General features: G+C 41.5%; 1 protein-coding gene and 1 long non-coding RNA gene across 2 annotated transcripts; one reads left to right on the top strand and one right to left on the bottom strand.

The window, feature by feature from the left end:
- Positions 1-10,858: 10,858 nt before the first annotated feature.
- Positions 10,859-19,872, bottom strand: LOC124482049 (cyclic nucleotide-gated cation channel beta-1-like). The gene is made up of 16 exons (XM_047042379.1): positions 19,753-19,872; positions 19,638-19,677; positions 19,507-19,555; positions 18,916-19,018; positions 18,423-18,442; positions 18,280-18,294; positions 17,697-17,802; positions 13,946-13,970; positions 13,780-13,864; positions 13,573-13,691; positions 13,398-13,455; positions 13,179-13,199; positions 12,771-12,837; positions 12,595-12,619; positions 11,066-11,187; positions 10,859-10,975 (listed from the first exon to the last, which is right to left on the bottom strand). Exons 1-16 carry the CDS (start codon positions 19,846-19,848, stop codon positions 10,859-10,861), a joined length of 1,068 nt encoding a protein of 355 aa, XP_046898335.1. The 5' UTR covers positions 19,849-19,872.
- Positions 15,565-17,474, top strand: LOC124482311. The gene is made up of 2 exons (XR_006957731.1): positions 15,565-15,638; positions 16,674-17,474. It is a non-coding gene; the product is annotated as an uncharacterized LOC124482311 (long non-coding RNA).
- Positions 19,873-21,125: the final 1,253 nt, after the last annotated feature.

The following is a 21,125-nucleotide window of genomic DNA, read 5'->3' as shown; positions in this document are numbered from 1 at the left end:
GGCTGGGAATCCTGAGGTGTGATGATCTGGGGGATGTTTAGGCTCTTTCCCACCCAAAACTCTTTATCTACATCCTCCACTTTCACAGCTGGAGAAACACTGTTCCCATTTCCATTGCTTGTCCTGTGGCCTCCCTCTGAGGAACACATAGGAATATTCTGGAGATAAACTCTAGAACTCTCTGCAATGACTGTTAAATGTAAACACAGCACAGCAGTTTACCTGAGCAGTGGTCAGATAGCTGTAGCTCTTTATGATGCAGCAGGACTTTGGTGGAGAGCATGATAATAGAGGTATGGTGTGAAGGTAATTGGGTCAGAGGATGGGGTTTGGGGTCAGGGTTCAAGGCTCTGGGGTGAGTGGGGAGGTGGAGGGAGAGGGCAGGGTGGAGAGGGTAAGGGGTCCCAATGACAGAGCAGGGCTTGGTTGGCACTGACTGTTGCTCTGCTACAGTGATTGTAAACTCCATGTCTAGGGCTATCGGTTGGGGTAGGAAGGGGAGGGCTTCAGCTCAAGCATTGGGCTGTTGGGATATTGGATTAAGGCTATTAAGGTGGTTCAGGATGTTAAGGTAGCTGTTTCGCGCCTGCTTGGGAAGATCAGATATCTCCTGGACAAAGAGAGCAAGCTCCTCAGGTAGAGCGGGCATGGAAAACTTAGGGGGCGTGAGGTTGTTGTCACGCAGTAGCTGGCTGAAACTGTCGAGGCACTGAGAGGCATGGGGGATTCGCAGGAGCAGGCTCTTTATTGGAGAACAGATTGAGGGCACTGAACAGAAACATGGCCAGATAATCAATCAGATCAATGCAATCAAGCAAAGCAGGAAATCATATATGGGAAAAAGTCTAATAAACATTCTATCTCTAAAACTGTTTATTGGTTTATTAACAGGCTACAACTCACCTTCACATCCTCCTTCCTCTGCTGGCTCCTCTTCCTAAATGCAAATGTTTTGAAATCAACTTTCACCTTCAATCTGGGCAGAGTTGTCTTTACAAATACCTCATCCATCCATCAACCTGTGATATTTCATAATATGGTTTAACCCCTACTTGAGCAGTGGGTGGAGCTTCTGGATCCTTTGTCTGTGGCTGACTGGTCACTGCCGGAGCAGGCTGAACCTCTGTCGCTGGGGAAGATACTTTTTTGGGCAGTTCTTGGGCAGGCTCTGGTTCTGGAGAGTCCTGCCTTGGGGGAGATTTAGGGCCGCTTTGGTCTGGCAGGGGGCTTTCTTCATCTGACTGGGAGTCAGCCACCAGTTGAGCCCGGGTAGGGCAGGGTAACCCCCCAGCTGGACACACATCCACCAGGCACCTGGGAAGGAGGAGGGGTGGTGGTGGAATGGGGAACGTCAGCGGAACACTTGCCCTCCACAAATGAGAGCAGCCAATGTACACCTCATAGATGGACAGATATAAGATTCTGCATCAAGGTAATGTTTGTGCTTAAAATACAAGTTATAAAACTACGCATCAGAGAAGTTCTAAGAATAAAAGTGTAATTATATACTCAAATATATAATGTACCACATCAGTTGACTCATTACTGAAAACACAATGAAGCAACACAAGGAAACGTGAAAATGTCAAGAGTAAAAGAAGAAAAGACAGAAATTACACATCTCAACATCTCAGCAAAAGACGGACAATCAGACAGATAAATACCAGAAGCAGCAAAAGTCAATTCCCTCAGCTCTTCATAAAATCTATGTGGATTAGTATCGTGGTACTAATGGTTTCCCTCAGACTTAAATTGCATGATATTCCCCAATGCATAACAAGCATATTTTACGGGAAAACAACTAGATATAATACCTCACGTGACCAAATGTGATAACAAAGAAGTTTCTCATTCCTACTGATTTGATTGTTCTGAGGGATAGGGCCAGAGCTATATCTGATGTGTCACTCCTAAAAATAACAAAGGAATAGTCAAGACAAATCCAATAGGAATGTCAGATTGGTGCACATGGAAGGATCTTTGGGATGAGGTTGCCATAGAAACATAGGATTATAGAGACCACCTTTGTCTGTCTAGAGGGTGAGGATGCCGAGAGGAGGTGAGTACTTTGGTTATGACTTGTATTTCTCTTTGTTAAATTTGTGCAAGTGTTTGCATGAGTTATTACACAAGAAATCTGATTAAATGTGCCAATTTAAATTACCACATACCTTTTGAGGTCTGCTCTGATTCATTGAATTAAAGAAGGGATAAAATAAAATGAAAGAGATTAGTCATTTGTATCAGCTAGGAACATGGGAAGGTCGATGGAATTTTAGTTTTAAAAGTTACTTTGAAACTTACTAGTGAGTCATGGTTTCCACAATGCGCATGCAGAAGCCCAAAGCGCTTGCAGTGAACATCAGACCAATTAGCCACAAAACGGGCACATTAAGAAAAAAAAAGCATATAGCGCATGTGGAGTCAAAGCGCAACGTCATAGATATTTCATACTGGGTTCAAACCTCCTCGTTAAATTCACAGCACAGTAAGACATGTGCCACCCATACAAAAGGAATGCACCCATTGCTATGTAACAAACAAGATCCAAAATTATTTGTTAGGCTACTGAAACAGACAACCTTGGCTTGAGGCTAAATTTGTAACACTTGGAGCGGTGTGCTGGTTCAATAGAAGAATCCAGAATCTATCTATGGAACATTAGTATGAGAGCACTTCCCAAATGGAGATATAACCCTCTATCCAATAAAGATTGGCCTGACTTGGTTATCTTAATCGCCACAGGTCCAGTAATGTCCTCAACATTGTTCCCCTTAACTTATTACATATACATTACATTCATTCATTTAGCAGACGCTTTTATCCAAAGCGACTTCCAAAAGAGAGCTTTAAAAAAAACTTTCAAACTTTCCAAGTTTTTACAAGAGCTTTATAAGAGCTTTACAACTTATTGTCTTCAGTGACTACTTTCTCCTCTGTCCCACACTTTTCATTGACAGTACTGTGAGTGGATATGACATTTTCCTTGGCTACTTTACTTTTCGCTCAATTTCCTTTGAACTCTTACTTTCTGCGCTCTTGTTACTCCTGCTGTGTAACCTGGACAGTGTGTAATGGGGGGCCAAACATATCTTCAAAAAGAGAGCTCACTGCGCTCAATTGCAGCCTTGACAGCACTGCCTGTGACAGGTGCAGTCAATGTAATTTGTCAAATACTCAACAGGATCTGAGGAACCGACTATCTGATTAAGATTGCTTGTGATGCAGTCACCAGTATTTGTCAAGTAGGTCACATGCACTGATGCAGTCAGCCCCCCCCCTCACACACACACACACACACACATGGTCTCTAAGGTGACAAAATTGTATATAGTGTAAAGTGTACTTAATAACTGTCAATAGTGTTAATGTGGTTATAACTATACAGAGGGAGTCAGATGGCTGGGCGGTTAGGGAATCGGGCTAGTAATCAGAAGGTCACTGGTTCGATTCCCGGCCGTGCCAACATGATGTTGTGTCCTTGGGCAAGGCACTTCACCCTACTTGCCTCAGGGGGAATGTCCCTGTACTTACTGTAAGTCGCTCTCGATAAGAGCGTCTGCTAAATGACATGTAAATGTATACTAATGGTCCAGATTATGACCTCAGAACATTCCATTCAGATTAAGCAGTGCAAAGCAAGGTGTCTGCAGTGGCTGTCTCACCCAGAGGTAGTCTGTAGCATATGTAAATGGCTTTAAATAGCAACTTCTCAGCACAAGCCTGTGCATAGGAAGTGCGTCACCCATACAATTTATCCACATTTCAATGCTGCTGCTAACATTTATAAACTCAACAGCTGAGCTATGTGTAATAACCATATAAATGTATCTGATAGAAAGTCCTATGCCTGAGGATTGGTCTGTATGGGTGTGCTCTACCTCGCTATATAACCATACTAAAGATTTAGGAGCTCTACCTATCTGCTAAAGATTCAGCTTACTCTGTTATCTTATTCTCTCCAGGGCTGGTATGGTCCTCAATCACAAAAGTCTGGCCAGAATTCTTATGCTCTTCAGTGAGAACTTTGTCTTCAATGTTCTCCGCATTGTCTTCGTTGCTCATAGTTTGGTCCTGTTCAACTGCAGCCTTTCCTGTTGTCTGACTCTCTGAAGGTCTCCCATTCAGTCCTCTGTTTACTTTCACCTCCGATATTTTACTCCATTCCATTTCAATATTATCCTGAATTGGGCCTTGTTTGATGTTTTCTACATTGCTTTCCATTAAAAAAACAATATCCTGTTTAGTTGTGCCCTCTTCACTGTTGTTTAGGATTATGTCCTCAGTGACAGGACTTTTGTCTTTTATCCGTCCAAAAACAATCGCATTTTTTGTAAACACAGCCTTCTCTGCATCTTGTTGGTTTTCCGGGACTATGTTCTCATGTGCAGTAATTTTCTCCTGAGTTTGACATCCCTTAATAAAAGCAGCCTGCTCTTTTATCTTATCCTGATCAGTTGCCTCACGTTCTTCACTTATTTCCTCTGCAGATAAAATGTTGTCATCATTTTTTGTCTTATTAGATATCTTCCTGGCCTGTGTTGCTGAATATTCCTCAATATCTTGGCTAACTGTTTTCAACTCCAATATCTTACTCTGCTCAATACTTTTATTCTCCTGCTGTAAGATACTGTCTTCAGTGCTCTGATTCTCCTCAGTAAATATCATCTTGGCTATTTTATTGTCTTCAAGACTTTTGTTTTCATCTGTTTCTTTATTTATTGTGCTTTTTCTTTCCTCAATTACACTGAGGTCTTGTACGTTTGTATTCTCTGATGTTTTGATTTCTCCAATTGCAGTAACCTCCTGTATTATTTGCACTTCTGAGCTTCTCGTCTGCTCAGATATCTGAGATGTCCAGTCTTTGTCTACTATGGTAGTTGTTGTACTGTCTTTGTTACGCATATAACTGTTTTCCTCATCCATTATTAGTTTATTCTCAGTCTTTATTTCATTGTCAACCTCAGATATCTTACTGTCAAAAATGACAATCTCTGTTTTGTTATTTGCCTTTATATTTTTCTCTTCAATAATGTTTTTATCTTGGTAGGAAACATTTTTGTCTTCCTTCATGAAGCTTTCTTTAGAAACGTTTTCATGTATTTCTTTAATTTCTTCTGTGTTTTCTATACCCTTGATAATCAAAATGTCCTGTGTTGTTTTACTTTTCTCTGGATTTATTTTAATTACTGTTACTTGTGTTTGTTTTTCATCAGTTACTTCATTATCTTCTGCACTCTCACAGTCCTCCATCAGTGTAACTTCCTCTGGTATCTGAACATTCTCAGATCTCTCACTGTCCTGTGCGGTCATACTGACTTCATTGTTAGGTATTTCCTCATTGACAGTAACATCTGTTATTTTGACATCCTTGTTGACTTTAACCTGTTCTATAATTTTAATATATTCAGAAATATGACCCTCTGTCACTTCTTTTCTTTCTTGGGCGGCATTGTTTTTGTTGTGATCTATATTACTTTCATTCAATGTCATTTTGTCTCTTGCTTTGCTATTCTGCTTCTCCTCAGTAGTCATGACTTCCTCAATAACAGTAATATCCTCTGTAATCTCATTTTCTTTAGGACTCCTATTTTCCTGTGCAGTAGAAATATATATGCTGTTGTTAATCTCCTCCACTATAGTAACCTCCACTACTTTAGTCTTAGCAGGAGTTATAATTTCCTCAGGACTTTTATTCTCTGCGCTCTCGTCGCTCTCCTCCCGGAGCATCTGCAACCTGGACGGTGTGCAGGAGGGGACAAACAGATCTTCAGACAGTCTCAGGCAGTCACAGACTATGTTTAGATTGGGTTACATAGGGTTGACAGTGAGGGGTCTTTAGAGTGCAGCATAGGGTAACGGGCCGGTTGCACAAAACACCTTAAGTTAAGATTTTCCTTGAAGTCAGAGTTAAGGTTTCCTTAAAATATAATCGGTTGCACAAAGCACTCTTAAGTCTTCTCCTTAAGGTTTCCTTAAATGTTCCCTTAAGTATTTAAGGTTTTCTCCTTATCTTAGTCGTATACTTAAGGATTCCCTTAAAGTTCCCCTTTGTTAAAGCATTGCACGAAAGACCTTAGCAAACAAAGTAAGGAAGAAAACTTAAGGTACCTCTGACTTATGCTTTACCGCAACATGGCTGAGTTTATGGAGATGAATTAACCCATCCCAAACCTATAGCACTCTGTTAGGCTACTGTGCTGCAGTCTAAACATGAAGGCTATTTATGCGTCGGCTACCGCTGTAAAGTAAGTAGCTAGCCTAGACGCCCACCAGTAATGCTTTTGATCTCATTTTGATCTACCTAAGAAGTAAACTAAATTTCACGTAAATGTTACTGTGTAGCAACAAGACCTTTAAGTAAAGTTGATATCACCGGTTTTATTGGACTCCCTCCTGAAATTGGTTCTCTTTTTTGGACATAACAGTAAGTTATCATATAGCTAGAGCTAGCTATATTTTTTATTTCTTGAATAGACCGCTTCACCAAACTTCTTGTTTATTTTTTATGCAATTTCGTCCTACATTCGTTGTTTTTTGTTAGCAGTTATTTGTGGATAAAATTTACGTTTTAGTATGTGCTTTCTGAAGCACAATATTTTCTTCTGACCAATTTGGTTTTCTTGCCTTCTTTTTGTAGGTTGTAGCTAGCTAGATCTAAGGTCTAAGGACAGTGATGCACCCCTAGCGATACAACTGAACAAACACGGTATCTGTGGAAATAGTCGAAGTAGTAAATCCTTTAACGTTTCACCTTAGCTAAGGAAACCATTTAAGGGATTCTGTGCAACCCCTTTAAGTAAATCCCTTAGCTAAGGAGAAATGTACCCTTAAGTGTCATAGTTAAGGAAAAAACTTAAGGTGTTAAGTGCAACCGGCCCCAGAAGTTTACTGATTCCCTTTGTTAAACAATACTGATAATTATCAAAGAATATGTCTAGGTTGTAAACATATTCTAATGGTTAAGTGTTAGAACAGAGGAGACAGCTTCAGAACTTTAGCAGTTCATCGATATAACTTAAGCATTTTATATAACTGCAGAATGCAGTTAAGTGGGAGTAGGGTTGTGATGGTAGGAGTGGTCACTTTTAGATTACCAGTCATTAAAGGAAAGGCTCAGCTGTGTGACGGTACTGAGAAAAAAGAGGAATGACAATTGCCAGGTACTGTTAAATAAATGAATAAGCTTCACAATCTCCTGTCAGTTCCTGATTGCTTTCCTCCCTTTTTAATATCTGTATCTCTGGTGGTTGAATGTCCCATTTTTTTTGTATGACGTCAACTTGCTGAGTCTCCCTTTACTGCTCCAGATGGAAGTTGCCCATAACCACAGATCTTGAATCAGATAACCCTTACTCCATTACCTTCAGTCATTGTGAAGTATCATCTGATCCTGTATCAGTGATCATGGACAACCTCTACCCTCTCTGAGAGTAGGAGGCGGCAGGATAGATGCGAGATAGCAGGAAGAAGGGGGTGGGACTTACTCTGGGTCTTCCTCGTTCTCTTCCTCCTGGATATTGTGCAATCTTTGCAAAACAGACAGGGTAATTATAAAGTCTCCATAGTGATTACATGTCCTGGGTGTGTATATGTGTGTGAGTTTGTGTGATTGGTTATGTGCGTGTATTTGTGTATGAATTGATGTACCATAGCACTAAGTGCCGCTTTTAGCCCTACATAGCGCTTTTCATCATAATCCAGTGATTATCACCTCAGTGATTCAGACCAAGCAGCAATGGCACAAAGTAACCCTGAACAACAGGAGACAGAGTTCATTCAACTTTGCAAGTTGATTTAAAAACGTATGGGTAAAAGTGAGAAAGAGGATGGATGAGTTAGATTGGAGAGAGAGAGTGTAAGTATGTGAATGCGCATTTGCGTGCGTGTGACTTACTGCTCTCCATCAGCCTCCTGCTGTGTGCCTGTGGCCTTATTGGCAACCTGCTCCTCCTCCAGCTGTCGGATTGCCAGCTCTGCTGCCTGTCTGGCCACCTCTTCAGCCAGCCGTGCCGCTTCCAAACGCTCCTGCTGCAGCCTGCCAGGGCCACAAGGCAGGGGTCAGGCGTTAGGACAGGGCTTCAGACTGCGACCAAATGGTCGCGTTGTGCGACCATTTTTTTAGACAGTGCGACCATTTTTTTTACAAGCACTCGCGCATGTGCGACCTACAAATTTGGAATTTATTGGATGTGCACAACGTCAGCACACGTTAGCAACAGGGGCGAATCTAGGTTCCCACTTTTGGGGGGGCGAAGCCCCTAGATACAACCTATTATTTTTCCTGTGACCCAGCAAAACTAGGGGGGTCTGGGGGCATGTTCCCCCAGAATAAATTATTTGGGGGGGGGGGGGCTAATGAAACTTTTGGGGGGGCTCCATCCCAAAATAGGGCTAGATACGCCCATGGTTAGCAATAGATACGACGTTATAGTAACACAGCGATATCAGCGAGCCCTCAGCATTAGTACAGTAGCTAAAAGTCTTGGAAAGTTTGGGCTATTTTTCACTAGGTTCCTACGAACATGTCTTAATCTGCCAGACAAGTGGATTCCCCTTCGTTCGTTTGGTGAGCAGTTTTACAAGCCCTTCTTACCCGGCGTCATGGAGCCGAGCAGCTAAATACTTATTTAGCACTAGCGTTGCCATTGTATCCCTGTCTGTTTGCGCTGTTGCGTTGTCATCCTCAGCCAGTATTGTGTCGTGATGTCGGGGGACGACTGAACGAAAAGTGCATCATACATTTAAGTCATTTAGCTAAGACTTGCATGTACAGTGCGTAATGGGGTGCTCAGCCCCCAATGAGTATGTGACGTGAATACGTCCCTTGCAAATGTGCTAAACCCCCTTGCTAATATAAATCCCTAATTTCACTGAATAACAATACATTTATGTATTATTATGCAAAATATTAGCCTGGCTGCCAGCCCAACTTAGCCCCGCCCACAAAAAAAACGGGAAGTTGGGTCTGGAGTAGCTCGGTTGCGGAAAAACTATCCACCTTATTCCTAGCTCCCATTATCCATTTCCTGGATTATGGGCGCGACTTCCGGAGCCGGCGATTGTCATGGTAACGCTCATAAACAGTCATTGCGGTAAGCTAATTCTGAAGCGAAATAAAACATGTGGGAACACAGTCTGTTACACCTGAAACGGGAAATTTGATCATACCTCTGCCTTTTACTATCGAGGGATGGGAGGACGACCTAAAAAGGTGGCCTCAAATAATGTACACTAGCATATTTAGCTACTTTATTAACTCTGTTGCTGCGGACGGGGAAGCGATGAATAACCTGAAAAGCTCTGAGTCTTATCAGTAGCTACCTCCACAGCAATAAAGTTGGTCGCGTTTTAATAAAGGAGTTGGGACACACAACCATATCTACCTTAAAGCAGACAGAGCCTAGTCAGAGGCTCAAAGTCCCACATCACCTGTCCTGGGTTTTAGTTTCATCGTCAGGTGAAATACAAACGGCTGGGTGCTCATGTATTGCTGGACCAGGGCACTACTTACCCACAGCAATTCCTATATAAACACTTGCATCCCACCTTTACTGGCAGTACTGCAACTAAATCTGTGGACGTCTTTCGTAGCCCAAACACAAAGTAGGATGCGGATTACCTCCGTCGGCTTTTTGTCCACAAAACGAAATGAGTACACATACGACAGTGTTTTGGGTGGTCTCTTCAAGGCTAGGTTTTTCGGCTACATTCTTTTGTAGTCCTCATCTGTTGGCAGGCGTTGGAAACCGTACCGTTTGTCACAAGAACGATCCCTTTTTGCTGTGGATGTGTGTTCAACACACTGTCGTTGAAGCCACAGATTTAGCTAAGTCTGGTTGTTAGTAAAGCCGCGAACAGCGCAACAGGTATCCTACCAGAGCCCCGCAATGACATTTTATAACAATAATAATAACAATATAAATGAAAACATATGTTTAAAAACAAACCAGTTTTTGTTAAATTACAGTTGAAATTACTTTAGAAATAATCACTGTTGACGGCTGGCTGGGACTAACTTATAGCAAACCGCAACTTCCGCTACTCACCGGAAGTTGCACCCATAATCATTTTTACAGTAGACACCCTGAAAATAAGGTGGATAGCGAACAGCAACTTCCGCTTCTCACAGGAAGTTGCACCCATAATCATTTCTACAGTAGACCCCTGAAAATAAGGTGGATACCCGAACAGGAGCTGTTCGGACCAATGAAATTGTCAGGGCGGGCTTTATACGATGATGGACAGATGATCAACAGTAACGTAATCAACCACGTCCCCAAAGAGCACTTGGGTTGAATTTGTTTTCAACAAACAACATATTACGTTGCTCTGATTGGTTGTAGGTCTATCCAATTGAGCAAAGAGGCATTTGTTTTACGAGTTCGGTTGAAACACGCCCCATACTCACAGCCCAAAGGAGAGTTATAAGACTCATTTTCTGACTAGAATTATGAGTATGACAACGTCAGGCTAGCAAAATATTGAAAGAATGAAAACTAAGGATGTCCCTTTCTTCATGAACTACCAGCATCAAATGATAATAAACAATATATTTTATTTTTTATTATTATTTTTAGGGTTGTTGAGATGAAACTTAGGGGTGCTGAGCACCTCTAAAAAGGGTCAAAAATTCACCACTGACTTGTACCCTCTCTAGTTACATTAATAATGACATTGCAGGAGTACCCCTAAATTTTCCTCTTGCGCTCCTAAAATCTTCAGTCAGGGGATACTGTGCTCCTAGTAAAAAAAGTTAGTCTGGAGCCCTGCATTAGGGGTCAACGGCCAGGGGCCAGGCATCAAGGTGTCACATTCAACTTAACAGAAATTACAAGAGAAATACATTAATTCTTCTTCACCTCTCCTCCACTTGAGCTAAGACTGTTTGCTCAGCCTCCTTCTTAATGTTCTCCATCAGGGGAGTCCATCTCTCTGTCTGGGTCTCTGCATCTTCAGCCTGCATGGCCATCACCTGACATCACAGAAAAACATTCATTCACAATCATTGGAGCTCCCAGGCAAGGTCATTAACAATAATGGTTTCAAAATGTCAGACTCTGACCTCTGGCATCAGGGAAGGGAGGGGATGCTGGATCTGACAACTGGGTGGATCCTGGTTCTCCATTACCCAGTTGGCATCCACCTCCTCCAGAACCATGTATGTTGGGTCTTGCAGTATGCAGACTACACACCAAACAGGAAACAGGAAGTGGGTAGTAGGTCAAATGTTAAGGATTAAGTTATAAACCTATATACCTTAAATCTTAACACCTCACTGGGAACAACAGAATAATTACAATCCAAAAGGCCATCGTCATTCAACACACCCAAATACATTTCACGCTCTTTATTAGACATAGACATTTATACTGTATAACAAACTGCATCTAATGTAATTACATAATTGTTATAAACAATAGGATAGCTGCCTGGGCATAGCTAGCTATTGCTCTCATGTGACATCAACAAAAACAAATGTCCTCAAAAACACTTCACAGCATTATGTGTTACAAGCAAATTCCTCTGTGAACAGTTGTCTGTCATTTACTGCAATAAATAGCTTTTGGCTCTACTCATCTTGATCCGAGCCAAACCATGGGAGTTTTGTACTGGACTTTACTGTTGTTCAATCATCAGCAATTTTGTTGCACCATGTTGTCCCTCAATCAATGTTTCACAACAAAAAGAACATATGCAACAGAATTGCTGATGATTGAACAACAGTATAGTCCTGAGGTACCACACAGTCATGATAAAGGATGGGTTAAATTGCCCATTTAGGATTTATACAGGATGATCATAGGTTTAAATTACAGCATATTTGGATGCTTAATATTCTATAGTACATTTTAATGACTCATTTATTTACAAGGAATTCCTTATTTTCAAACATTGTGGAAAATATAGGAAAAAGTGCATTATGCATCATAGCTGCGCAAAAATAACTGAAAGCCTTAGCTTTACAGAGCAACTGGTTTAGTCTATTTGTTCCATGCTTCCCAGTCTGCGTGAGCATCTGAGTGCGTGTGTGTGTGTCTGTTTGTGTGTTTTAGTGACTCTCTCCCAGTCTTCCTTCTCCTTATGTTTAAGGGGCTCTCAGCGCCTTCCCCCCTGAAACAGAAGGAGAAGAGGAGCCTAGTTAGAGTCTGTTCAACAGACACTAACCCTGACCATATCATCTACCAATCAGCTCATCAATCAATCAGTCAATCCATCCATAACTCAGAAAATATAATAGACGTGTAATTCTCTAATTAAATATATTGTGTAACTGATCAATGAAGATCAGATCCCCTGTGCTTTACACTGTCCCCCAAAGCCTAGCCTAGTAACTCAGCCAAAAGCCACCCTATAGACCTACCATTGTCCAACCATCCGTAACTCATTAATGATAAAACTGCCTGTTTGGTCTTTGATGTTTTGGACTACCAGACATGCATACACCCCTGTGTTCTCTGACAGGACTTGGTTTTGTTGCTGTGTGGGGTGTAGAGTACCATGGTACGCTATTTGATTGGGTCTGTTACCCACTACTGTAATTCACCATTGGGCTCTTCTGTTGTGTGTGTATTGGGTGAGAACACTACTTACTGTTCTGCACATCCTCACACCCATCCTGTGTGTGACAGAAAAATGTAGTTAATTGGTAACATCGTGGGTTGTGCATGGGCATTTTGTTTGATTTATTTATTATTATTTCATTATAAATTAAATGTTTGCTTGTTTGGAAGTCACCAACACTGGTTGTATAACAAAATGTCACTCACTCCGTTGGTCTTGGGGACTGGCTGTGGCAGTATACGCCCCAGGCCCTGAACGATCCAGCCCACCACACTGCACAATGAGAGAACACATCTGAGAATGCACCATACAGGCGTGGTCATTGGACTCATTTCTATAGTAACAGCAGTAACAGCAGTGTGGTTTTCATGGTTATTGTTATTTGGTACATGGTTATTTCATGGTTATTTCCCCTTCTGGATTAATAAAGTTATATCTAATCTAAAATCTCTCCAGCACTGTTGGTACACAGCATCAGCATACAGACTGATTTTGAAAGACAGTTGCAGCAGCAATGCAATATATTCGGCCTGGATAGAATGAGATTCTAAAAAGCAGCTTGGCATTGCATTATTGCCATTCAAAATTGAGTTGATCAAAAGCATATCACCTACTTAGGCTTCTGTCCTTCTTCTCTGTCATGGCATGAAATACCATGAAAGGTTAAGATAAACTTTTTGTATATATATGTTTTTATTAAGCAGCAGTTCTTGCTGCTTACAGTATAACCCTAACGAATGTTGAGATAACAGTTGTTGGTGTTACTGTTATGTTACAGCATCGCTTGAAACACTTGTGTATGTGTAAATATAATGAGAACTCAAGAGTCTTACTTTTCTCCTTTGACCTCTTCCTCTACTGTTTTGGGGGGCTCAGGTGGTGGAGCAATCACTGCAAGAGTGAACCACACATTTTAGTACAGATATGTTTCTGTTCTAAAATACAAAAATAATTTCCATTATTCTGATTGTGATATTTCGAACTGTGGTAATCTATGTGGAAATGTACCTTTCTGTGGGCATGAGTCTGTCTTCTCTTTTTTCACCTGGCTTTCTGTGTTGGTTGTGATGTATATCTCTGGCTGAGGAATCACCTTCTCAATGCCATGCTTTATCCAGTCAATTACCCTAAGAAACACACACACAAACACACACGTTAAAAAGTATTTTGGTATCCAGAGAGACAGACAGACAGAGAGAGGGAGGGGAAAAATACCTTGGTGGAAAGGGCTTGTTATTGTCATCAGGCTCTTCGTCAGAGACAAGCTCCACCACAGGGATGTGAGGAAGAGGCTCTGCATCTAGAGATGATCATCACCATCATCATCATCATCATCCTTGTTGTTTCTATCCACTAAAAATAGAAATTGTGTTTGTCTCACCTGGAACATCTTTAATATCATGCACCTGAGGACAAACACAAGAAGTCAGAAAGGATCCCTAAGGATCCTGATGGACGTACAGTAAATCACTGATGAACAACTCTGAACCAGAGAAGGTCATGAGTTGGATCATATCTCGTGCCTTAACAAAGATGTAGTCAAGGCATGTCACAATGTAGAGAGTAAGAAAGTGAAAGGTCTGGTGGCTACAAACATAACTAAAATACAACACTTTTGGATTTGCTATGTGAAATATTACATTGATATCGCGTAGGTAAGATTAACTCTTTTTCTAGGTCAAGAGTTGTTCAACTCACTCTTTTTCAAGGTAAAGAGTTGTTCAACTCACCCTTTTCACATAAACATTTCCTGCTCTCCTACCCTGATCAATCTGAAGTCATGGATGGGATTAACCTCACAACTATATTAGTTGATGTTGCATAGATCAATGGAGCAAGCCAGTCCTTCACTACTTGGATCTGTAGGACCATTATTGAGCAAATCTATGGCAGAGTGGTTGAACAGCAGTAGGTTTTGGTTTGCAAGGACCATGCATGCTACTCACTTACTTATGTCTTAACCTCCGGCACCTTGCTCACCTCTGCAATCTAAATGGAAATGCTGTTAAAAAGGGCACAGTGCCACACTGCTCCACTGACAACAGTGGGCTAATGAGTTTCCCTGTTTCCCTGGGAGGGAACCTTTTTAGGGTTCCTCCAGTAGGAGGGAACCTATTGTTTTTGTTAGTATTCCTATTATCATTATATTTCTCCAAGAAATGGCTGAAGAGATCAAAACATTTTTCAAATTTGTTCCAATGATACAACAGGTCACTCCTCCCAGACCGCTAATGGCCCATGTACGCCCATAGGTTGCGCTATAAGCCACGTCCAAAGTCTACGTGATTTCCCCTGCGCCCCATTACTCCAAAATGCCTGAAAATTGGTGTACATTCCTTATTTCTCATGGGGAACAAAAAAGCCTCAATGACCCTTAAGGTCCGCCATGATAGATTTTGCTGTACTGTCCAAATTTGGTACAACCTTCAAAACCATACTCCTCATGAACCATAGATCAAATCGACTTGAAATGTGTTACACATGTGAAGAATACATGTCTTTATATAGGGTGAAATGGAATAATAAATGCAATACAAAATGGCTCAAAGGGGTCTATTTGTGTAAATGTCCAAATTGCCTCAATATTTTTTTTGTTAATAAATCAAATATAATTTTGACTGATTGTTTTTCAAACCTAATATGGTTCAAGACGACATCAATCTCTAGTACCTTGAACAATTTCACCTTGGTATGTCAATATATGATTGAATTAAATTGAATTGCTCCACAGTGCGCGCTCCAAATTCTCACAGACTCATCCTGCCCCTTGACACTAGGGTGACCACCAGTCCCGCTTTGCGTTGTGTCGCACAGCATTTTCACCCCTTGTTCCGCAGGTCGCATATACAAAATGCTGTGCTGTACAGCGAAAAGAGGAACAGGTGGTCAACCTACTGACACGCGCGAGCTTGGCGAGACGCACACACATCCTTTCTGGAAATGGTGTGCTGACCAAGCCCCACCCTCACCCTCATTTCGCTTCCAATCGCAGCTTGCCTTACGAATATAAATTCTTTTTCGGTGGCCGTTGTTGTTTTCAACTGGAATTGCCGTGCTGGAGGCAGCCACGTTCGGTAAGTCCTATTTTTACACATTTTAAGCTAGAATCAATGATTGGGTTTGTGAAAGTACACTACTCTTGAATTATGGTAAAGGTTTGAGCACTTTGAGATCTTTAAATTGTGAGTTTGAAGTGACGGAAAACCGAACTCAAAAAGTAGCTAGCTTTTCTCTGTGTAATTACTGAATCATGAAGCATCTCGGCGAATTCATCAAAAAGGTAGAGGAGGGCAGCTTTTAGGAGAACAAGCAATTCCCCACTGACCTGTCGGCTCAGAATTTTTATTTGGCTCGTGAAAGTCTTTGTAATAAGCCTATGCGCCAAGGAGACCGCATAGGCTTAGCCATGTTTTGGTTGCGTCATGTTCATAAATTCACCATTTCACAGTTCGGTCGACACCAAAAATGTGTTTGTTACCAAACCTCGCGGAGGGTAGCCTTTAGGAGATGTCGGAATTGTACTTCTAGCCAGATTATTTTTCCGATTATTTTTGTGATTTGTGGAAAACTTGCAAGTGGAGTGAGACTGCGTCCCGAGGGTACATTGTTTTGACTAAGCCTAAATATCAGACTCGGCTCGCTCACTCACTGGCAGTGTGTAAACGATATCGTAATTCACTAAATTCTAGTCCTAAAACGTCAGGGAGGGCTGCTTTTTGTAGACAAGGGTCTACTGAAGATAGCCAGTATATAAGATCTTTCAAAACAAGCCTATTTCATTTGTCATTTTCCTGAGAAAGCGACCTACGTTAGCCAGGCTAGTTTCACTCGGTCAGCCTATTTAAAGGTCTCTGACAGTCAGAATCACTGTTTACAGGCAAAGTTCGAGCTGGTTGACCAGTTTAGAGCTAAATACTCTTGCCAGAGCCTGGAATCGAGCCAAAATGTTTTGAGTGACTTTGCATGGGTCTCCATCAGTTCAACGCATTTGGATTCAAGTTCAAGTAATGCCACTGCATTTCACAGTCAAAACTGAAGTTTATGTCAAGTGTAGATGTAAAAAGCTTCATTTTTCACAACTGACAGGGATCCTTTCTTCACTTTTACAGGTCTGGAGGGTCATGCAGAGGCCTGCTCAACAGAGTTCAACAGAGGATGCTGAGAGAAACACTGATCCCTTGCTGGACTACCCTACCTTTTTATAATATTTTGCCATTTTGCGGAGGAACCCGCATCGCTGCTTGCAGCTATATTTTTTGTTGGTATAATTTTTTTTCTTCTACTTCGTGAAATGGCTCAATAGCTCAAAAAGTCCTTGACCCGATTTTTTCAAATTTGGTCCCATGATACAACGGGTCACTCACTACTCCCAGACGGCTAGTGGCCCAAGTGCGCCCATAGGTGGTGCTATAGCCACGTCCAAAGTCTACATGATTTCCCCAGCGCCCATTACTCCAAAATGCCTGAAAATTGGTATACATACCTTATTTCTCATGAGAAACAAAAAAGCCTAAGAAACCATAAGGTCCACCATGATAGATTTGGCTGTACTGTCCAAATTTGGTACAACCTTCAAAAACCTTCTCCACATGAGCCATAGATCCAATCGACTTGAAATGTGTTACAGATGTGTAGAATAAATGCTTTTACACAGGGTGACATGGAATAAGAAATGCAATACAAAATGGCTGAAAGGGGTGTATTTATGTAAATGTACACATTGCCTCAATATCTTTGTGTCAATAAATCAAATTAAATTTTTACTGACGGTTTTTCAAACCTTATTGGCTTCAAGATGACATCAAGTACCATGCGCAATTTCATGCAATTTTACATTGAAATGTCAACTGTTTCTTAACCTTTTCCCAAAGCTGACTAAAGCTAATACTGTGCCATTTCTAATCATAAAATCTGAACAATTTGTGTGTAGCAGAGAGGATAGATAGACTCACTTGTAACCTTATGCTCATGAGTTCAAATATTTTGCAATTTTGCAGAGGAACCCGCATTGCTTCTTGCAGCTATATTTCTTTCTGTGATTTCCACAGAAATATCTTTTTTTACTGTACATTAAATTCAGACCTTAAGTACGTCTTTATGTCAAGAGTAGAGATTTGATGAATTTGCTGTACCTCTGTGGTCTCCTCTGGCTCTGCCCCCTCCTTGTATTTCTCATCCGGCTGTGGAACCACTTTGCCCAACTCCTGGACGATCCATCCAATGACTCCTGGCCCTTGTCTATTTTGATGAAGGTAACAATGCAAACAACATTCATCAGCATGCTATGTTCAGTTGCTCTGCAAACCTGCTGCTTGGATGCATGGCTAGATGTATGCACTAGTGGGCAGTAGGGGGTCAATGAAAAGCAATCTCATGTTGCTGCAAATTGAAGGTGCTCTACCCTTCTTGGAAGGGCTGAATAATTCTGTATGCCTCCACAAACAACTTAATTTATATTGAAGGTTTTTTAGATCTTTTTTTTAAAAAACACCAAACAACTCTGCCACTTCATTTTAAAAGATCTATTTAGATTTGTGAAGATATTACTTAAGTGTTTAAAATGTGTGTCATTGTCTTAAGTGTCATTGTCTAAAACTTAAGTTGATGGAATTATTCCACCTTCTATGGTAGAAAGAATGCATGCCAGGCTTTAAAATAGCAGCTTCGCTATTAGCATTGTAGCATGGTGTAAATGTAATTCTCTTGATTACTCACTCTTCATCAGTCTTACTGCAGTTCACCCAAGAGGTAAAGAACACATGACACACAACACACATCAGTTGACTGCGTGCACATATACACACACACGCACAAATGTACACACACCATTTTTTAAATAAAAACACACAGTGTCATACCTGCTCACTGCAGTGTCATCCTGTTCAGCAAAGATTAATGTGGGATCAGATAAAGAAAAGATAAGACAAATACATGTGTTAAACCATGTTACCATGGCTCCAGTCATACCATATACTGATTCGCAATACTACAGCTAGGATTACAATCAGGACTCACAACTAACTTTTTTCCTCACTGTCCCAGTGCCATCCCGAAGTGCAAAATTAACCATCCCACACTGAACCTGTCCCAAAATGTAAGTTCTTGTGTTTTTGCATTTTGACATTCCGACAGGGGTCTAGGTTATTTTCAACACTATTTAAGTAATCCATCCAGTCGTGGGGCTCAAATCAATGTCAGAAGTTAAATGTGAATACATACACAATAGAACACACCATTTTCTTGGTTGTATCATGGTGGGGCTAAACACAATTCTTGGTGTGGCTGTGGCCCAACCGAGCCAGATTACAATGTTCAGCGGTGCTAAACTACAAAACTAGACTTGGTTCTTACCTTGGTCTCTGCATTGGCCCGGTTAAGTCTGGGGGTTCCGGCGGGCTGGGGGAGGGCGTTGACAAAGCCGTGCGATATCCAAGTCAGAACCCCGCTCTGACTACTAGAAACAAACACAACATCTCTTTAAGGTGAAGGCTTAACGGAGAACTAAAGATACAAATACTTTTAATTGGACATTCACCAAAGACAGATTTTTGTCACTGTATTATACCTGCAGACACTAACAGGAGGATCAGTAGCTCCTTCCTACCATTAACCCAATTTAGGTAATAATAGTTTACTTCAATAAATCCCACTGTGGCTCAACAGAGTAGAAGCCTGATCAGAATGTAGATATTAGAGGCGTGTGTACTGTGCTGTGTAAAGTTACATGTAGTGGAAAGTCACTCTAATCCTGGGTGGTGTTGAAATTTGCACTGTTGTCCTGTACAGGGGATACTGATGTCTAGTGGATTTCTTCTGATCATGTGATCCTTATCTGATCGCTCTTATTCTGTCCTGGTATCTGTGATACCAGACAAGGTTACTGGGTCAGAAAGACCTCTAAACACTGAAAAAAACACATACACACACAAAGTAGTTACTCACTTTTCCTCTGACACCTGCTCCTCCTCTTTTGGCTTGGCAGGCTTTGAAGCTAACAATCAGGTCAGAGTATTAGACTATGGGATGTAAAACTAATCAATTTATTTACATAGTTGGTTGAGAGGACTTCTTACCTTCTTGTTTCTTGTCTTCCTTAAAAGATACTTTCTTCTCCTGTGAAAAAAAAACAAATTGTTATGATGGTGAACAAGGTTGAGAAAGACCTCCGTTCCACACACACACACTTACTGAGGCTGGCGGAGGTTCATTAGGTTTTTCTGAATTTCCTAAAATCCCAGGGGATTCAGGAGGCTGGGGAACCACTTTCACCACCCAGCTGAACATTCTGAAACACACAAACACACTGATTAACGAACGAGAACACAGACAAGAGGATTCCCTATTTCTCCCCTTCCGTCATCCTGTCAGTGGCTGGGTTGTGGATCATGGCTGTGAGTGGCTGAGTGTCACTCTCAATCAGCTCTGATGGCCTTTGGCCCTCTTTCAGTCTTCTCTCACTCTCCTGAACATCACCTCATTGTTCAGCTCCTTAACCTGTCCATTCTCATGTTGGGGACAAATTAAAAGAGGCATTCTTGGAAATGTGCAATTTTAGTAGTAACACACTACTTTCAATCTTGGCATATTATGACAAAATCAACATTTACTGTAGTTAGACAACAGAGGAGTGCATTAAGGCAAAATCTTATGGATACAGCTGTACACTGAAGAAAAAAAGCTAAGCATTGTGGCCCACAGAAGTATACACTACTGCTCCATGCATGGGTCTTTACCATAGTTATCCCAAGTTACAACATCCAACCAACACAGCAAGTATTGGTTGTACACATTTATCAAAATATCTAAGTATGTGTCCAACAGGTCTTCAAACTACGTCCTTGATAGAAACCAGCTGTGTAGACCTGCTGTCCTAGCTGCAGTTAGGGAGTGTAAGGTGCCTATGCCCTGATGGATTTCTGAGGTGGGTCTGCACAGCTTACCTGAGGGGCTTCAGCAGGTACCCGGCATCCCAGAGGTGGTGAGTGTGTGCAGGCTGCAAGGAGCTTCGAGATGTGGGAGGATTACCTGAAACTGGGCTCTGCTAATGGGATTACTGGCTAAAGGATTGTGCAGTTTCCCTCTGTAAGGTAGAAGGGGTGGGGGCTAGGATTAGAGACCTGGATCCTGGGGCAGCATGAGGGAATAAGCCAGGGCATGGGGCAGAGTGGAACCAGATTTGGCACACCGGTTCCCAATATTATAAATCAAGGTCCATTGGCCAGAACCAGAGCTAGGTATGTTGTCCCAAGGTCCGGGACTCTCACAGCCTAGGTAGACTCATTCCTTTGATGTATTAGTTGCTATCTAGGAAACTGTGATCACTGAACAATGAAAAAAAAAAAAAAGAAACTTTCACTGTGTCTGGTTCTCATTAACTTTATTGTATTTAGCCCCTCCCATCAATGTGTCTCTTCTAATCATAGCATTAGAAGGATGACGGAAGGGTTAGCATCACAAACAGAACAACCTCTGACAATCTGTAATACCACTTCCTGTCAGTAAGACCCTGTTTTAAGGATAGGATACTGAGAGAAAGAGGAAAATAGGAACAGAGAAAGAGA

Source organism: Hypomesus transpacificus, chromosome 19, assembly GCF_021917145.1.
Source record: "Hypomesus transpacificus isolate Combined female chromosome 19, fHypTra1, whole genome shotgun sequence".
Taxonomy (NCBI): domain Eukaryota; kingdom Metazoa; phylum Chordata; class Actinopteri; order Osmeriformes; family Osmeridae; genus Hypomesus; species Hypomesus transpacificus.
This window is presented reverse-complemented; position numbering and strand designations above follow the sequence as displayed.

Excerpts from the sequence above, each read along its gene's own strand:
- LOC124482049 (XM_047042379.1), bottom strand. The coding sequence starts at position 19,848 with ATGTTCAGCTGGGTGGTGAAAGTGGTTCCCCAGCCTCCTGAATCCCCT. Across the intron at positions 13,971-17,696 it reads AGCCAGAGGAGACCACAGAG|GTGCATGATATTAAAGATGT; the intron begins GTACAGCAAATT and ends GTTTGTCCTCAG. Across the intron at positions 13,200-13,397 it reads GAAGAGGTCAAAGGAGAAAA|AGAAGAAGGACAGAAGCCTA; the intron begins GTAAGACTCTTG and ends ATGCCATGACAG.